At 41.9% G+C, this 19,371-nt stretch overlaps 1 protein-coding gene across 2 annotated transcripts in view; it reads left to right on the top strand.

Annotated features, from left to right (window-relative positions):
- The window catches only part of LOC129813581 (signal peptide peptidase-like 2B), a 38,832-nt gene that overhangs the window by 14,970 nt on the left and 4,491 nt on the right, over window positions 1–19,371 (top strand). For both annotated transcript variants that reach the window (XR_008753179.1, XM_055865904.1), the window contains exons 9-13: window positions 12,389–12,470; window positions 14,801–14,875; window positions 15,935–15,997; window positions 16,132–16,231; window positions 18,874–18,951. Coding sequence is in view for 1 of the 2 variants with exons in the window: in XM_055865904.1 (XP_055721879.1) it covers window positions 12,389–12,470; window positions 14,801–14,875; window positions 15,935–15,997; window positions 16,132–16,231; window positions 18,874–18,951 (398 nt within the window). In the remaining variant the exon portion in view is untranslated. The remainder of the gene's footprint in view (window positions 1–12,388; window positions 12,471–14,800; window positions 14,876–15,934; window positions 15,998–16,131; window positions 16,232–18,873; window positions 18,952–19,371) is intronic.

Below are 19,371 nucleotides of genomic sequence, written 5' to 3'. Positions count from 1 at the left end.
CTTTATGGTAGAGTGGCGAGACGGAAGCCACTCCTCAGCAAAAGGCATATAACAGCCCGCATGGAGTTTGCCTAAAGGACTTTCAGACCATGAGAAACAAGATTCTCTGGTTTGAAGAAACCAAGATTAAACTCTTTGACCTGAATGCCAAGTGTCATACCTGGAGGAAACCTGGCACCATCCCTACTGTGAGGCATGGTGCTGGCAGCATCATGCTTTGGGGATGTTTTTCAGCGGCTGGGACTGGGAGACTTGTCAGGATCGAGGGAAAGATGAACGGAGCAAAGTACAGAGATCCTTGATGAAAACCTGCTCCAGAGCGCTCAGGACCTCAGACTGGGGCGAAGGTTCACTTTCCAACAGGACAACGACCCTAAGCACACAGCCAAGACAACGCAGTAGTGGCTTCGGGACAAGTCTCTGAATGTCCTTGAGTGGCCCAGCCGGACTTGAACCAAATTTAACATCTCTGGAGAGACCTGAAAATAGCTATGCAGCAACTCCCCTCATTCAACCTGACAGAGCTTGAGAGGATCTGCTGAGATGAATGTAAGAAACTCCCTAAATACAGGTGTGCCAAGCTTGTACCCAAGAAGACTCGAGGCTGTAATCGCTGCAAAAGGTGCTTCAACAAAATACTGATTAAAGGGTCTGAATACTAATGAAAATGTAATATTTCAGTTTTTTAAAATCCATTTTAGAATAAGGCTGCAACGTAACAAAATGTGGAAAAGGTCAAGGGGTCTGAATACTTTCAGAATGCACTGTATACACCAATTATTTGATGGTCCGACCACATTCTGTCCCATATCAACATTTTTTTATATATTTTTTAAAACTTTTGGTGCCAGAGAGAATGACATAAGAAAGTAGTCAAGACGACAAGCTTGATTGAGCCTCCGCCATGTACAGTACTGATTTAGAGGAGACAATAAACAGTTGGGAGTTGGGGACGATTTCATTGTAAGACTTCTCCTTGGTGTTAAATACAGTCTGTGAACAAACTTAAACTGTATAAGTTGATGGTTCGTATTACGGGATGCCAAGGTGATATTTTTCCATATTCTGCTCCAGTTAAAGGGTTGTTCAGATTAAATTAGATTTGTTGACCGTACTTTTAGAATGGCTTGCTCAGAATATCAGCTTTCCGAAAGCGTTGTAAATATATATATATATTATAGTCCTTTCGGGAGCCCAGATAATTTATTTTTAAAGGGACTCCATAGCTGACCTAAGTTGTAAATATAGAAAAAAGGACTTACATACACATTACCAGGCATCTTTCAAATCTTGGGATGTTCTCAAATCATTACTGTCCATGATATCGGCAAGGGTACAGATTCCACATTTAGATCATTGTGGGGATGCAAAAGTTCTCCCTCCACATGGCAAGGCATTATTGTGAAATATTGGGAGGTTGGTTATGCCATTTTGATTCCCAGTTACACAGTTTTGAAATGTTGCGCCAAATAAAAATTGTGTGAGGAGTAATAAGACCAAAGTGTAGTTTACATTGTTTGAGAGATATATCAGTGGATACCACGTCTTCCTGGTCAATAGGAGACACCATATTACATTAAGGGATATATCAGTGGAGACCACCTCTTCCAGGTCAATAGGAGACACCATATTACATTGTTTAAGGCCTATATCAGTGAAGACCACCTCTTCCAGGTCAATAGGAGACACCATATTACATTAAGGGATATATCAGTGGAGACCACCTCTTCCTGGTCAATAGGAGACACCATATTACATTAAGGCCTATATCACCTCTTCCTGGTCAATAGGAGACACCATATTACATTAAGGCCTATATCAGTGGAGACCACCTCTTCCTGGTCAATAGGAGACACCATATTACATTAAGGGATATATCAGTGGAGACCACCTCTTCCTGGTCAATAGGAGACACCATATTACATTGTTTAAGGCATATATCAGTGAAGACCACCTCTTCCAGGTCAATAGGAGGCACCATATTACATTAAGGGATATATCAGTGGAGACCACCTCTTCCAGGTCAATAGGAGACACCATATTACATTGTTTAAGGCCTATATCAGTGAAGACCACCTCTTCCAGGTCAATAGGAGACAACATATTACATTAAGGGATATATCAGTGGAGACCACCTCTTCCTGGTCAATAGGAGACACCATATTACATTAAGGCCTATATCAGTGGAGACCACCTCTTCCAGGTCAATAGGAGACACAATATTACATTGTTTAAGGCCTATATCAGTGAAGACCACCTCTTCCAGGTCAATAGGAGACACCATATTACATTAAGGCCTATATCAGTGGAGACCACCTCTTCTTGGTCAATAGGAGACACCATATTACATTAAGGCCTATATCAGTGGAGACCACCTCTTCCTGGTCAATAGGAGACACCATATTACATTAAGGGATATATCAGTGGAGACCACCTCTTCCTGGTCAATAGGAGACACCATATTACATTAAGGCCTATATCAGTGGAGACCACCTCTTCCAGGTCAATAGGAGACACCATATTACATTGTTTAGGGCCTATATCAGTGGAGACCACCTCTATCCTGGTCAATATGAGACACCATATTACATTAAGGGATATATAAGTGAAGACCACCTCTTCCAGGTCAATAGGAGACACCATATTACATTGTTTAAGGCCTATATCAGTGAAGACCACCTCTTCCAGGTCAATAGGAGACACCATATTACATTAAGGCCTATATCAGTGGAGACCACCTCTTCCTGGTCAATAGGAGACACCATATTACATTAAGGCCTATATCAGTGGAGACCACCTCTTCCTGGTCAATAGGAGACACCATATTACATTAAGGGATATATCAGTGAAGACCACCTCTTCCTGGTCAATAGGAGACACCATATTACATTAAGGGATATATCAGTGGAGACCACCTCTTCCAGGTCAATAGGAGACACCATATTACATTGTTTAGGGCCTATATCAGTGGAGACCACCTCTTCTTGGTCAATAGGAGACACCATATTACATTAAGGGATATATAAGTGAAGACCACCTCTTCCAGGTCAATAGGAGACACCATATTACATTAAGGGATATATCAGTGGAGACCACCTCTTCCAGGTCAATAGGAGACACCATATTACATTGTTTAAGGCCTATATCAGTGAAGACCACCTCTTCCAGGTCAATAGGAGACACCATATTACATTAAGGGATATATCAGTGGAGACCACCTCTTCCTGGTCAATAGGAGACACCATATTACATTAAGGCCTATATCAGTGGAGACCACCTCTTCCAGGTCAATAGGAGACACCATATTACATTAAGGCCTATATCAGTGGAGACCACCTCTTCCTGGTCAATAGGAGACACCATATTACATTAAGGCCTATATCAGTGGAGACCACCTCTTCCTGGTCAATAGGAGACACCATATTACATTAAGGGATATATCAGTGAAGACCACCTCTTCCAGGTCAATAGGAGACACCATATTACATTAAGGGATATATCAGTGGAGACCACCTCTTCCTGGTCAATAGGAGACACCATATTACATTAAGGCCTATATCACCTCTTCCTGGTCAATAGGAGACACCATATTACATTAAGGCCTATATCAGTGGAGACCACCTCTTCCTGGTCAATAGGAGACACCATATTACATTAAGGGATATATCAGTGGAGACCACCTCTTCCTGGTCAATAGGAGACACCATATTACATTGTTTAAGGCATATATCAGTGAAGACCACCTCTTCCAGGTCAATAGGAGGCACCATATTAAATAAAGGGATATATCAGTGGAGACCACCTCTTCCTGGTCAATAGGAGACACCATATTACATTGTTTAAGGCCTATATCAGTGAAGACCACCTCTTCCAGGTCAATAGGAGACACCATATTACATTAAGGGATATATCAGTGGAGACCACCTCTTCCTGGTCAATAGGAGACACCATATTACATTAAGGCCTATATCAGTGGAGACCACCTCTTCCAGGTCAATAGGAGACACAATATTACATTGTTTAAGGCCAATATCAGTGAAGACCACCTCTTCCAGGTCAATAGGAGACACCATATTACATTAAGGCCTATATCAGTGGAGACCACCTCTTCCTGGTCAATAGGAGACACCATATTACATTAAGGCCTATATCAGTGGAGACCACCTCTTCCTGGTCAATAGGAGACACCATATTACATTAAGGGATATATCAGTGGAGACCACCTCTTCCTGGTCAATAGGAGACACCATATTACATTAAGGCCTATATCAGTGGAGACCACCTCTTCCAGGTCAATAGGAGACACCATATTACATTGTTTAAGGCCTATATCAGTGGAGACCACCTCTTCCTGTTCAATAGGAGACACCATATTACATTAAGGGATATATCAGTGAAGACCACCTCTTCCAGGTCAATAGGAGACACCATATTACATTAAGGGATATATCAGTGGAGACCACCTCTTCCAGGTCAATAGGAGACACCATATTACATTGTTTAAGGCCTATATCAGTGAAGACCACCTCTTCCAGGTCAATAGGAGACACCATATTACATTGTTTAAGGCCTATATCAGTGAAGACCACCTCTTCCAGGTCAATAGGAGACACCATATTACATTAAGGGATATATCAGTGGAGACCACCTCTTCCTGGTCAATAGGAGACACCATATTACATTAAGGCCTATATCACCTCTTCCTGGTCAATAGGAGACACCATATTACATTAAGGCCTATATCAGTGGAGACCACCTCTTCCTGGTCAATAGGAGACACCATATTACATTAAGGGATATATCAGTGGAGACCACCTCTTCCTGGTCAATAGGAGACACCATATTACATTGTTTAAGGCATATATCAGTGAAGATCACCTCTTCCAGGTCAATAGGAGGCACCATATTACATTAAGGGATATATCAGTGGAGACCACCTCTTCCAGGTCAATAGGAGACACCATATTACATTGTTTAAGGCCTATATCAGTGAAGACCACCTCTTCCAGGTCAATAGGAGACACCATATTACATTAAGGGATATATCAGTGGAGACCACCTCTTCCTGGTCAATAGGAGACACCATATTACATTAAGGCCTATATCAGTGGAGACCACCTCTTCCAGGTCAATAGGAGACACCATATTACATTGTTTAAGGCCTATATCAGTGAAGACCACCTCTTCCAGGTCAATAGGAGACACCATATTACATTAAGGCCTATATCAGTGGAGACCACCTCTTCCTGGTCAATAGGAGACACCATATTACATTAAGGCCTATATCAGTGGAGACCACCTCTTCCTGGTCAATAGGAGACACCATATTACATTAAGGCCTATATCAGTGGAGACCACCTCTTCCAGGTCAATAGGAGACACCATATTACATTGTTTAAGGCCTATATCAGTGAAGACCACCTCTTCCAGGTCAATAGGAGACACCATATTACATTAAGGCCTATATCAGTGGAGACCACCTCTTCCTGGTCAATAGGAGACACCATATTACATTAAGGCCTATATCAGTGGAGACCACCTCTTCCTGGTCAATAGGAGACACCATATTACATTAAGGCCTATATCAGTGGAGACCACCTCTTCCAGGTCAATAGGAGACACCATATTACATTGTTTAAGGCCTATATCAGTGGAGACCACCTCTTCCTGGTCAATAGGAGACACCATATTACATTGTTTAAGGCATATATCAGTGAAGACCACCTCTTCCAGGTCAATAGGAGGCACCATATTACATTAAGGCCTATATCAGTGGAGACCACCTCTTCCAGGTCAATAGGAGACACCATATTACATTAAGGCCTATATCAGTGGAGACCACCTCTTCCTGGTCAATAGGAGACACCATATTACATTAAGGGATATATCAGTGGAGACCACCTCTTCCAGGTCAATAGGAGACACCATATTACATTAAGGGATATATCAGTGGAGACCACCTCTTCCTGGTCAATAGGAGACACCATATTACATTGTTTAAGGCCTATATCAGTGAAGACCACCTCTTCCAGGTCAATAGGAGACACCATATTACATTGTTTAAGGCCTATATCAGTGAAGACCACCTCTTCCAGGCCAATAGGAGACACCATATTACATTAAGGCCTATATCAGTGGAGACCACCTCTTCCTGGTCAATAGGAGACACCATATTACATTAAGGGATATATCAGTGAAGACCACCTCTTCCAGGTCAATAGGAGACACCATATTACATTAAGGGATATATCAGTGGAGACCACCTCTTCCAGGTCAATAGGAGACACCATATTACATTGTTTAAGGCCTATATCAGTGAAGACCACCTCTTCCAGGTCAATAGGAGACACCATATTACATTGTTTAAGGCCTATATCAGTGAAGACCACCTCTTCCAGGTCAATAGGAGACACCATATTACATTAAGGGATATATCAGTGGAGACCACCTCTTCCTGGTCAATAGGAGACACCATATTACATTAAGGCCTATATCACCTCTTCCTGGTCAATAGGAGACACCATATTACATTAAGGCCTATATCAGTGGAGACCACCTCTTCCTGGTCAATAGGAGACACCATATTACATTAAGGGATATATCAGTGGAGACCACCTCTTCCTGGTCAATAGGAGACACCATATTACATTGTTTAAGGCATATATCAGTGAAGATCACCTCTTCCAGGTCAATAGGAGGCACCATATTACATTAAGGGATATATCAGTGGAGACCACCTCTTCCAGGTCAATAGGAGACACCATATTACATTGTTTAAGGCCTATATCAGTGAAGACCACCTCTTCCAGGTCAATAGGAGACACCATATTACATTAAGGGATATATCAGTGGAGACCACCTCTTCCTGGTCAATAGGAGACACCATATTACATTAAGGCCTATATCAGTGGAGACCACCTCTTCCAGGTCAATAGGAGACACCATATTACATTGTTTAAGGCCTATATCAGTGAAGACCACCTCTTCCAGGTCAATAGGAGACACCATATTACATTAAGGCCTATATCAGTGGAGACCACCTCTTCCTGGTCAATAGGAGACACCATATTACATTAAGGCCTATATCAGTGGAGACCACCTCTTCCTGGTCAATAGGAGACACCATATTACATTAAGGCCTATATCAGTGGAGACCACCTCTTCCAGGTCAATAGGAGACACCATATTACATTGTTTAAGGCCTATATCAGTGAAGACCACCTCTTCCAGGTCAATAGGAGACACCATATTACATTAAGGCCTATATCAGTGGAGACCACCTCTTCCTGGTCAATAGGAGACACCATATTACATTAAGGCCTATATCAGTGGAGACCACCTCTTCCTGGTCAATAGGAGACACCATATTACATTAAGGCCTATATCAGTGGAGACCACCTCTTCCAGGTCAATAGGAGACACCATATTACATTGTTTAAGGCCTATATCAGTGGAGACCACCTCTTCCTGGTCAATAGGAGACACCATATTACATTGTTTAAGGCATATATCAGTGAAGACCACCTCTTCCAGGTCAATAGGAGGCACCATATTACATTAAGGCCTATATCAGTGGAGACCACCTCTTCCAGGTCAATAGGAGACACCATATTACATTAAGGCCTATATCAGTGGAGACCACCTCTTCCTGGTCAATAGGAGACACCATATTACATTAAGGGATATATCAGTGGAGACCACCTCTTCCAGGTCAATAGGAGACACCATATTACATTAAGGGATATATCAGTGGAGACCACCTCTTCCTGGTCAATAGGAGACACCATATTACATTGTTTAAGGCCTATATCAGTGAAGACCACCTCTTCCAGGTCAATAGGAGACACCATATTACATTGTTTAAGGCCTATATCAGTGAAGACCACCTCTTCCAGGCCAATAGGAGACACCATATTACATTAAGGGATATATCAGTGGAGACCACCTCTTCCTGGTCAATAGGAGACACCATATTACATTAAGGCCTATATCACCTCTTCCTGGTCAATAGGAGACACCATATTACATTAAGGCCTATATCACCGGAGACCACCTCTTCCTGGTCAATAGGAGACACCATATTACATTAAGGGATATATCAGTGGAGACCACCTCTTCCTGGTCAATAGGAGACACCATATTACATTAAGGCATATATCAGTGAAGACCACCTCTTCCAGGTCAATAGGAGGCACCATATTACATTAAGGGATATATCAGTGGAGACCACCTCTTCCAGGTCAATAGGAGACACCATATTACATTGTTTAAGGCCTATATCAGTGAAGACCACCTCTTCCAGGTCAATAGGAGACACCATATTACATTAAGGGATATATCAGTGGAGACCACCTCTTCCTGGTCAATAGGAGACACCATATTACATTAAGGCCTATATCAGTGGAGACCACCTCTTCCAGGTCAATAGGAGACACCATATTACATTGTTTAAGGCCTATATCAGTGAAGACCACCTCTTCCAGGTCAATAGGAGACACCATATTACATTAAGGCCTATATCAGTGGAGACCACCTCTTCCTGGTCAATAGGAGACACCATATTACATTAAGGCCTATATCAGTGGAGACCACCTCTTCCTGGTCAATAGGAGACACCATATTACATTAAGGGATATATCAGTGGAGACCACCTCTTCCTGGTCAATAGGAGACACCATATTACATTAAGGCCTATATCAGTGGAGACCACCTCTTCCAGGTCAATAGGAGACACCATATTACATTGTTTAAGGCCTATATCAGTGAAGACCACCTCTTCCAGGTCAATAGGAGACACCATATTACATTAAGGCCTATATCAGTGGAGACCACCTCTTCCTGGTCAATAGGAGACACCATATTACATTAAGGCCTATATCAGTGGAGACCACCTCTTCCTGGTCAATAGGAGACACCATATTACATTAAGGGATATATCAGTGGAGACCACCTCTTCCTGGTCAATAGGAGACACCATATTACATTAAGGCCTATATCAGTGGAGACCACCTCTTTCAGGTCAATAGGAGACACCATATTACATTGTTTAAGGCCTATATCAGTGGAGACCACCTCTTCCTGGTCAATAGCAGACACCATATTACATTGTTTAAGGCATATATCAGTGAAGACCACCTCTTCCAGGTCAATAGGAGGCACCATATTACATTAAGGCCTAAATCAGTGGAGACCACCTCTTCCAGATCAATAGGAGACACCATATTACATTAAGGGATATATCAGTGGAGACCACCTCTTCCTGGTCAATAGGAGACACCATATTACATTAAGGCCTATATCAGTGGAGACCACCTCTTCCAGGTCAATAGGAGACACCATATTACATTAAGGGATATATCAGTGGAGACCACCTCTTCCAGGTCAATAGGAGACACCATATTACATTAAGGCCTATATCAGTGGAGACCACCTCTTCCAGGTCAATAGGAGACACCATATTACATTGTTTAATGCCTATATCAGTGGAGACCACCTCTTCCTGGTCAATAGGAGACACCATATTACATTGTTTAAGGCCCATATCGGTGAAGACCACCTCTTCCAGGTCAATAGGAGACACCATATTACATTGTTTAAGTCCTATATCAGTGAAGACCACCTCTTCCATGTCAATAGGAGACACCATATTACATTAAGGGATATATCAGTGGAGACCACCTCTTCCTGGTCAATAGGAGACACCATATTACATTAAGGCCTATATCACCTCTTCCTGGTCAATAGGAGACACCATATTACATTAAGGCCTATATCACCGGAGACCACCTCTTCCTGGTCAATAGGAGACACCATATTACATTAAGGGATATATCAGTGGAGACCACCTCTTCCTGGTCAATAGGAGACACTATATTACATTGTTTAAGGCATATATCAGTGAAGACCACCTCTTCCAGGTCAATCGGAGTCACCATATTACATTAAGGGATATATCAGTGGAGACCACCTCTTCCAGGTCAATAGGAGACACCATATTACATTGTTTAAGGCCTATATCAGTGAAGACCACCTCTTCCAGGTCAATAGGAGACACCATATTACATTAAGGGATATATCAGTGGAGACCACCTCTTCCTGGTCAATAGGAGACACTATATTACATTGTTTAAGGCATATATCAGTGAAGACCACCTCTTCCAGGTCAATCGGAGGCACCATATTACATTAAGGGATATATCAGTGGAGACCACCTCTTCCAGGTCAATAGGAGACACCATATTACATTGTTTAAGGCCTATATCAGTGGAGACCACCTCTTCCAGGTCAATAGGAGACACCATATTACATTGTTTAATGCCTATATCAGTGGAGACCACCTCTTCCTGGTCAATAGGAGACACCATATTACATTGTTTAAGGCATATATCAGTGAAGACCACCTCTTCCAGGTCAATAGGAGGCACCATATTACATTAAGGCCTATATCAGTGGAGACCACCTCTTCCTGGTCAATAGGAGACACCATATTACATTAAGGGATATATCAGTGGAGACCACCTCTTCCTGGTCAATAGGAGACACCATATTACATTAAGGCCTATATCAGTGGAGACCACCTCTTCCTGGTCAATAGGAGACACCATATTACATTAAGGGATATATCAGTGGAGACCACCTCTTCCTGGTCAATAGGAGACACCATATTACATTAAGGCCTATATCAGTGGAGACCACCTCTTCCAGGTCAATAGGAGACACCATATTACATTGTTTAAGGGATGTATCAGTGGAGACCACCTCTTCCTGGTCAATAGGCGTCACCATATTACATTGTTTAAGGGATGTATCAGTGGAGACCACCTCTTCCTGGTCAATAGGCGACACCATATTACATTGTTTAAGGCATATACCGTGGGGCAAAAAAGTATTTAGTCAGCCACAGAAAACGTTTGACCTCTGTCTTTGCCAACAAAAATGGTATATGACAAAGTATTGAGATAAACTTTTGTTATTGACCAAATACTTATTTTCCACCATAATTTGCAAATAAATTCATTAAAAATCCTACAATGTGATTTTCTGGAATTTTTTTCTTCTCATTTTGTCTGTCATAGTTGAAGTGTACCTATGATGAAAATTACAGGCCTCTCTCATCTTTTTAAGTGGGAGAACTTGCACAATTGGTGGCTGACTAAATAATTTTTTGCCCCACTGTATATCTCACTAGGTCAGGGTATTTAAGCCTCCATATATCCACTAGTTCTAATATATCCATGACATTCGTGATTTCCTTAAGTGCATGAGGTTGATAGGTTGTAGTGTGATTTCCTTTACAGTCCATAGAGATATTTAATTTTAATTTTATTTAACCTTTCGTTTAACTAGGCAAGTCAGTTAAGAACAAATTCTTATTTACAATGATGGCCTACCAAAAGGCAAAAGGCCTCCTGCGGGGACAGGGGATTAAAAATAAATTTAAAAAACAATAAAATATAAATATAGGACAAAACACGCATCATGACAAGAGAGACAACACAACACTACATAAAGACAACAACATAGCAAAGCAGCAACACTTGACAACACAGCATGGTAGCAAAACCACATGACAACAACATGGTAGCAACACAACATGGTAGCAGCATAAAACATGGTACGAACATTATTGGGCACAGACAACAGCACAAAGGTCAAGAAGGTAGAGGACAACAATACATCACAGGAAACAGCCACAACGGTCAGTAAGCGTGTCCATGATGGAGTCTTTGAATGAAAAGTTGTGTTTGCTGCATCTCGTTCCAGTCGCTAGCTGCAGCAAACTGAAAAGACAAGCGACTCAGGGATGTGTGTGCTTTGGGGACCTTTAACAGAATATATATATATATTTTTTTTTTCAAAGAAGCGTGAATCATCATTATTCGGACCGTATAGGTTAATGAGCCATATCTGTTTATTGTCCAATAACATATTTAAAATCATCCATCTACCTTGAGGATCTGTTTGGACAATTTGCACATTCATATCAAAATGACTGTTAATTAATATTATCACCTCTTTTGAATTTCTTTGCCCGTGGGAGAAGTATATTTCACCCCCGTCCGTCTGTCCGTTTTCCACGCAACTGCATCTAAAATTGTTGATTGAGTTTCCTGTAAACAATAGATATTATATTCCTTCTCTTTTAGCCAGGTAAATACTGATCGTCTTTTCTTATTATCTGCTAAGCCATTACAGTTATAACTGGCTATACTTATTTCACCATAATGAGATACAAGTTTCAAATCTACGTTTGTAAACTCACCATTAAAAAGTACCATAGTGACTGAGTGTCCATATAGCTGTACTGTGATATTTGCATTGCTACTTGAGGCATTTTGTTTTTTGCTGGCTAACTGTTGTTCCTGCCATCTGCTGTGTCCTCTCCTAGGTGGGCGTGGGTGTTACAAGACGCCCTGGGCATAGCCTTCTGTCTCTACATGCTCAAGACTATCAGACTGCCCACGTTTAAGGTGCATACACCATTTTAATGCCAGGCCTATTCACCTAATTTTTATTTTATTTAACTAGGCAATTCAGTTAAGAACAAATTCTTATGTACAATGACGTCCTACACCGGCCAAACCCGGACGACGCTGGGCCAATTGTGTGCCTCCATATGGGATTCCCAATCACAGCCGGTTGTGATAGAGCCTGGATTCGAATCAGGGTGTCTGTAATGACGCCTCTAGCACTGAGATGCAGTGCCTTAGACTGCTGCGCCACTCGGGAGCCCACCAGTATAGAGATCCTATAATTCTATAGTCTGTATGATTCTATATGTACAGTTGAAGTCTGAAATTTACATACACCTTAGCCAAATACATAGAAACTCAGTTTTTCACAAATCTTAGAAAAAATCCCTGTCTTAGGTCAGTTAGGATCACCACTTTATTTTAAGAATGTGAAATGTCAGAATAATAGTTGAGAGAATGATTTATTTGAGTGTTTATTTCTTTCATCACAATCCCAGTGGGTCAGAAGTTTACATACACTCAATTAGTATTTGGTAGCATTCCCTTTAAATTGTTTAACTTGGGTCAAACGTTTCTGGTAGCCTTCCACAAGCTTCCCACAATAAGTTGGGTGAATTTTGGCCCATTCCTCCTGACAGAGCTGGTGTAACTGAGTCAGGTTTGTAGGCCTCCTTGCTCGCACAGGCTTTTTCAGTTCTGCCCACATATTTTCTATAGGATTGAGGTCAGGGCTTTGTGATGGCCACTCCAATACCTTGACTTTGTTGTCCTTAAGCCATTTTGCCACAACTTTGGAAGTATGCTTGGGGTCATTGTCCATTTGGAAGACCCATTTGCGACCAAGCTTTAACTTCCTGACTGATGTCTTGAGATGTTGCTTCAATATATCCACATAATTTTCCTCCTCATGATGCCATCTGTTTTGTGAAGTGCACCAGTCCCTCCTGCAGCAAAGCACCCCCACAACATGATGCTGTCACCACCATGCTTCACGGTTGGGATGGTGTTATTCGGCTTGCAAGCCTCCCCCTTTTCCCTCCAAACATAACAATGGTCATTATGGCCAAACAGTTCTGTTTTTGTTTCATCAGACCAGAGGACATTTCTCCAAAAAGTATGATCTTTGTCCCCATGTGCAGTTGCAAACCGTAGTCTGGCTTTTTTATGGCGGTTTTGGAGCAGTGGCTTCTTCCTTGCTGAGCAGCCTTTCAGGTTATGTCAATATAGGACTCGTTTTACTGTGGATATAGATACTTTTGTACCTGTTTCCTCCAGCATCTTCACAAGGTCCTTTGCTGCTGTTCTGGGATTGATTTTCACTTTTCGCACCAAAGTACGTTCATCTCTAGGAGACAGAACGCGTCTCCTTCCTGAGCGGTATGACGGCTGTGTGGTCCCATGGTGTTTATACTTGCGTACTATTGTTTGTACAGAGGAACTTGGTACCTTCAGGCGTTTGGAAATTGTTCCCAAGGATGAACCAGACTTGTGGAGGTCTACAATTAGTTTTTTCTGAGGTCTTGTCTGATTTCTTTTCATTTTCCCCATGATGTCAAGCGAAGAGGCACTACGTTTGGGCCTTGAAGGTAGGCCTTGAAATACATCCACAGGTACACCTCCAATTGACTCAAATGATGTCAATTAGCCTATCAGAAGCTTCTAATGCCATGACATTTTCTGGAATTTTCCAAGCTGTTTAAAGGCACTTAGTGTATGTAAACTTCCGACTTCAACTGTAATTCAATCAATACACGTAGATGGATGATAGCGTAACAGGGCGGAAGGTAGCCGAGCGGTGGGCCAGCAACCAAAATGTCGCTCGTTCGAATCCCAGAGCCGACAAGGTAAACAAATCTTTATGTGCCCTTGAGCAAGGCACTTATCCCTAATTGCTCCAGGATCTCCATTGATAAAGGCAGTTCCTGGCTGCGACCCCACTCTCCGAGTTGGAATATTACAACAAAACATTTACAATGAACACATGCGGATTAATACACACTTGTACATGTGTGAAATAGGACAAATACAAGCACTAACTAAACGATGATATAAGATACTGACCATAGAAGTAGAATCACTAGAAAGGGATTATCCCGTTCAAGTCAATGGATATGTGTGTCATTTTAAAGTGGTACTGACCACATTAACTAGCTAGGGCCGGGAGTTGTACTGATGATCATGCATGTGTGTGTTATAGACCAGGAGTTTTTTTCCCCCGACCCTATGACATGCAGTGACCTCTGTATCTAACCTCATTGAACAACATCCATAAGCTGGAAAAGTCGTATTAATGTCTTCTTCGTCTTCTTCCATGTGTTCTGCTCCAGGCCTGCACCATGCTGCTGGTGACCCTGTTTGTCTACGATGTTTTCTTTGTTTTTATTACTCCTCTCTTTACCAAGGTACGTCACAGTGGATCCCTTCCTTTTTTTAAATAGGAAATATTGATACCTTTTAATTCTAAAGCACTTTTTGTTACAGGAAACATTTCTGATATTTTGAACAATTATTGGCAAAAAGCTGATCTGATTGGTCAAAAGACCAATTAGTGAAAAAAGATAGGACTTAGGCGGTGCTATACAGGAGGTGCTATACAGGCGGTGCTATACAGTGCCTTCAGAAAGTATTCCTTCTTTTCACTGTCGTTTAGGTTAGTATTGTGGAGTAACTACAATGTTGTTGATCCATCCTCAGTTTTATACTATCACAACCAATAAACTCTGAAACTGTTTTAAAGTCACCATTGGCCTCATGGTGAAATCCCTGAGCGGTTTCCTTCCTCTTCGGCAACTGAGTTAGGAAGGACGCCTTTATCTTTGTAGTGACTGGGTGTATAGATAATTAATAACTTCAGCATGCTCGAAGGGAGATTCAATGTCAATGTATTTTTACCCATCTACCAATAGGTGCCCTTCTTTGCGAGGCATTGGAAAACCTCCCTGGTCTTTGTGCTTGAATATGTGTTTTAAATTCACTGCTCGACTGAGGGACCTAACAGATAATTGTATGTGTGGAGTACAGAGATTAGTTAGTCATTCAAAAATTATGTTGAACACTATTAGTGGACACAGGGTCCATGCAACTTATTATGTGACTTGTTAAAAGCACATTTTTACTCCTGAACTTATTTTGGCTTGCCATAACAAAAGGGTGTGAATACTTTCTGAACGCAATGTATGTGCTATACATGAAGCAGTAACTAACTGGCTAGATAAATGGACTAGATTATCAGTGTTTCCCAAACTCGGTCCTAGGTTCCCCCCCTTGGGTGTTTTTTTTCTTTTTCCTAGTACTACACAACTGATTCAAATAACCAACTCATCGTTAAGCTTTGTTTATTTGAATCGGCTGTGTAGTACTAGGACAAAAAACAACACGTGCACCTAGTGGGGGGCCCGGGACCAAGTTTGGGAAACCCTGCATTAAGTCACTACCATGTTGTCCTGTGTTTGTCTCCTCAGAGTGGTCACAGTATTATGGTGGAGGTTGCGGCTGGGCCCTCTGACTCCTCCACACATGAAAAGGTACAGTGGGCATCGATTTGATTTGATTAGGTCTCATATGACAGTTGTTCTTTCACTTGAACTGATGTAACAATAGAAGGCTGTAATAATGTAATAATGGAGGATGCTCACTGTCCTTGCTGGCCTTCCTCCAGCTTCCTATGGTGCTCAAAGTGCCCCGCCTCAACTCCTCCCCTCTGGCTCTGTGTGACAGGCCCTTTTCTCTGCTTGGATTTGGCGACATCTTAGTACCAGGTAATACTACTCTACTACTGTACTGTATTTTACTACTGTACTCTACTACTGTACTCTACTACTGTACTATAGTCTACTACTGTACTCTACTACTGTACTATAGTCTACTACTGTACTCTACTACTGTACTATAGTCTACTACTGTACTATACTCTACTACTGTACTGTACTCTACTACTGTATTTTACTACTGTACTATACTCTACTACTGTACTGTACTCTGCTACTGTACTCTACTATAGTCTGTACTACTGTATTATAGTCTACTACTGTATTATAGTCTACTACTGTACTGTACTCTACTACTGTACTCTACTACTGTACTCTACTACTGTACTATAGTCTACTGCTGTACTATAGTCTACTGCTGTACTATAGTCTACTACTGTACTATAGTCTACTACTGTATTATAGTCTACTACTGTACTATAGTCTACTACTGTATTATAGTCTACTACTGTACTATAGTCTACTACTGTATACTACTGTACTATAGTCTACTACTGTACTATAGTCTACTACTGTACTATAGTCTACTACTGTACTGTACTGTACTACTGTATTATAGTCTACTACTGTACTATAGTCTACTACTGTACTCTGCTATAGTCTACTACTGTATTATAGTCTACTACTGTACTGTACTGTACTACTGTATTATAGTCTACTACTGTACTATAGTCTACTACTGTATTATAGTCTACTACTGTATTATAGTCTACTACTGTACTATAGTCTACTACTGTACTATAGTCTACTACTGTACTCTGCTATAGTCTACTACTGTATTATAGTCTACTACTGTATTATAGTCTACTACTGTATTATAGTCTACTACTGTACTATAGTCTACTACTGTATTATAGTCTACTACTGTACTATAGTCTACTACTGTATTATAGTCTACTACTGTACTATAGTCTACTACTCTATTAGAGTCTACTACTGTACTATAGTCTACTACTGTATTATAGTCTACTACTGTACTATAATCTACTACTGTATTATAGTCTACTACTGTATTATAGTCTACTACTGTACTATAGTCTACTACTGTACTCTGCTATAGTCTACTACTGTATTATAGTCTACTACTGTATTATAGTCTACTACTGTATTATAGTCTACTACTGTACTATAGTATAGTCTACTACTGTATTATAGTATAGTCTACTACTGTACTGTAGTATAGTCTACTACTGTACTATAGTCTACTACTGTACTATACTATAGTCTACTACTGTATTATAGTCTACTACTGTATTATAGTCTACTACTGTATTATAGTCTACTACTGTACTGTACTGTACTATAGTCTACTACTGTACTCTACTATAGTCTACTACTGTACTATAGTCTACTACTCTACTATAGTCTACTACTCTACTATAGTCTACTACTCTACTATAGTCTACTACTGTACTATAGTCTACTACTGTACTATAGTCTACTACTGTACTGTACTACTGTACTGTACTCTAGTCTACTACTGTACTGTACTCTACTATAGTCTACTACTGTACTGTACTGTACTACTGTACTGTACTCTACTACTGTACTATAGTCTACTACTGTACTGTACTCTGCTCCTGTTATCGTACAATATCTAACTCCTATTATCATATCTTTCTGTGGCGAGATATCTGCACTCGTCTGAGCTGACCATGTTCCTTCTCTCTCAGGTCTGCTGATAGCCTCCTGTCACAGGTTTGACATCCTAACACAGCCATGTTGCTTCTCTCTCAGGTCTGCTGATAGCCTCCTGTCACAGGTTTGACATCCTACCACAGCCATGTTCCTTCTCTCTCAGGTCTGCTGATAGCCTACTGTCACAGGTTTGACATCCTAACACAGCCATGTTCCTTCTCTCTCAGGTCTGCTGATAGCCTCCTGTCACAGGTTTGACATCCTACCACAGCCATGTTCCCTCTCTCTCAGGTCTGCTGATAGCCTCCTGTCACAGGTTTGACATCCTAACACAGCCATGTTCCTTCTCTCTCAGGTCTGCTGATAGCCTCCTGTCACAGGTTTGACATCCTAACACAGCCATGTTCCTTCTCTCTCAGGTCTGCTGATAGCCTACTGTCACAGGTTTGACATCCTAACACAGCCATGTTCCTTCTCTCTCAGGTCTGCTGATAGCCTCCTGTCACAGGTTTGACATCCTAACACAGCCATGTTCCTTCTCTCTCAGGTCTGCTGATAGCCTCCTGTCACAGGTTTGACATCCTAACACAGCCATGTTCCTTCTCTCTCAGGTCTGCTGATAGCCTCCTGTCACAGGTTTGACATCCTAACACAGCCATGTTCCTTCTCTCTCAGGTCTGCTGATAGCCTCCTGTCACAGGTTTGACATCCTAACACAGCCATGTTCCTTCTCTCTCAGGTCTGCTGATAGCCTACTGTCACAGGTTTGACATCCTAACACAGCCATGTTCCTTCTCTCTCAGGTCTGCTGATAGCCTACTGTCACAGGTTTGACATCCTAACACAGCCATGTTCCTTCTCTCTCAGGTCTGCTGATAGCCTCCTGTCACAGGTTTGACATCCTACCACAGCCATGTTCCTTCTCTCTCAGGTCTGCTGATAGCCTCCTGTCACAGGTTTGACATCCTAACACAGCCATGTTCCTTCTCTCTCAGGTCTGCTGATAGCCTACTGTCACAGGTTTGACATCCTCATGCAGTCCTCACGGTTCTATTTCCTGGCCTGCACTATCGGTAAGACCAACACATTTCCATTGACTTTTTGATAGTCAAAAACATAATTTGTGTGTAGAGTCTTTTATAACAGCTAGTATTTGTTCCAAACAAGCAGTAACATATCTGCTTCATTCTCCTCTTCCTCCCCCTCCACCCACTCTCCTCTCCCTCGCCCTCTTCTCGCCCTCCCCCTCCACCCACTCTCCTCCCCCTCCACCCACTCTCCTCCCCCCTCTTCCCCTCCACCCATTCTCCTCTCCACGCACCCACCCACTCTCCTCTCCTCTCCCCACTCTCCTCTCCCCCTCCACCCACTCTCCTCCCCCTCTACCCACTCTCCTCTCCCCCTCCACCCCCTCTCCTCTCCTCTCTCTCCCCCTCCACCCACTCTCCTCTCCTCTCTCTCCCCCTCCACCCACTCTCCTCTCCTCTCTCTCC

The sequence above is a fragment of the Salvelinus fontinalis genome, chromosome 17, assembly GCF_029448725.1.
Source record: "Salvelinus fontinalis isolate EN_2023a chromosome 17, ASM2944872v1, whole genome shotgun sequence".
Classification (NCBI taxonomy): Eukaryota; Metazoa; Chordata; class Actinopteri; order Salmoniformes; family Salmonidae; genus Salvelinus; species Salvelinus fontinalis.
Note: the sequence above shows the minus strand (reverse complement) of the source record. Positions and strands in the feature narration are given on the sequence as shown.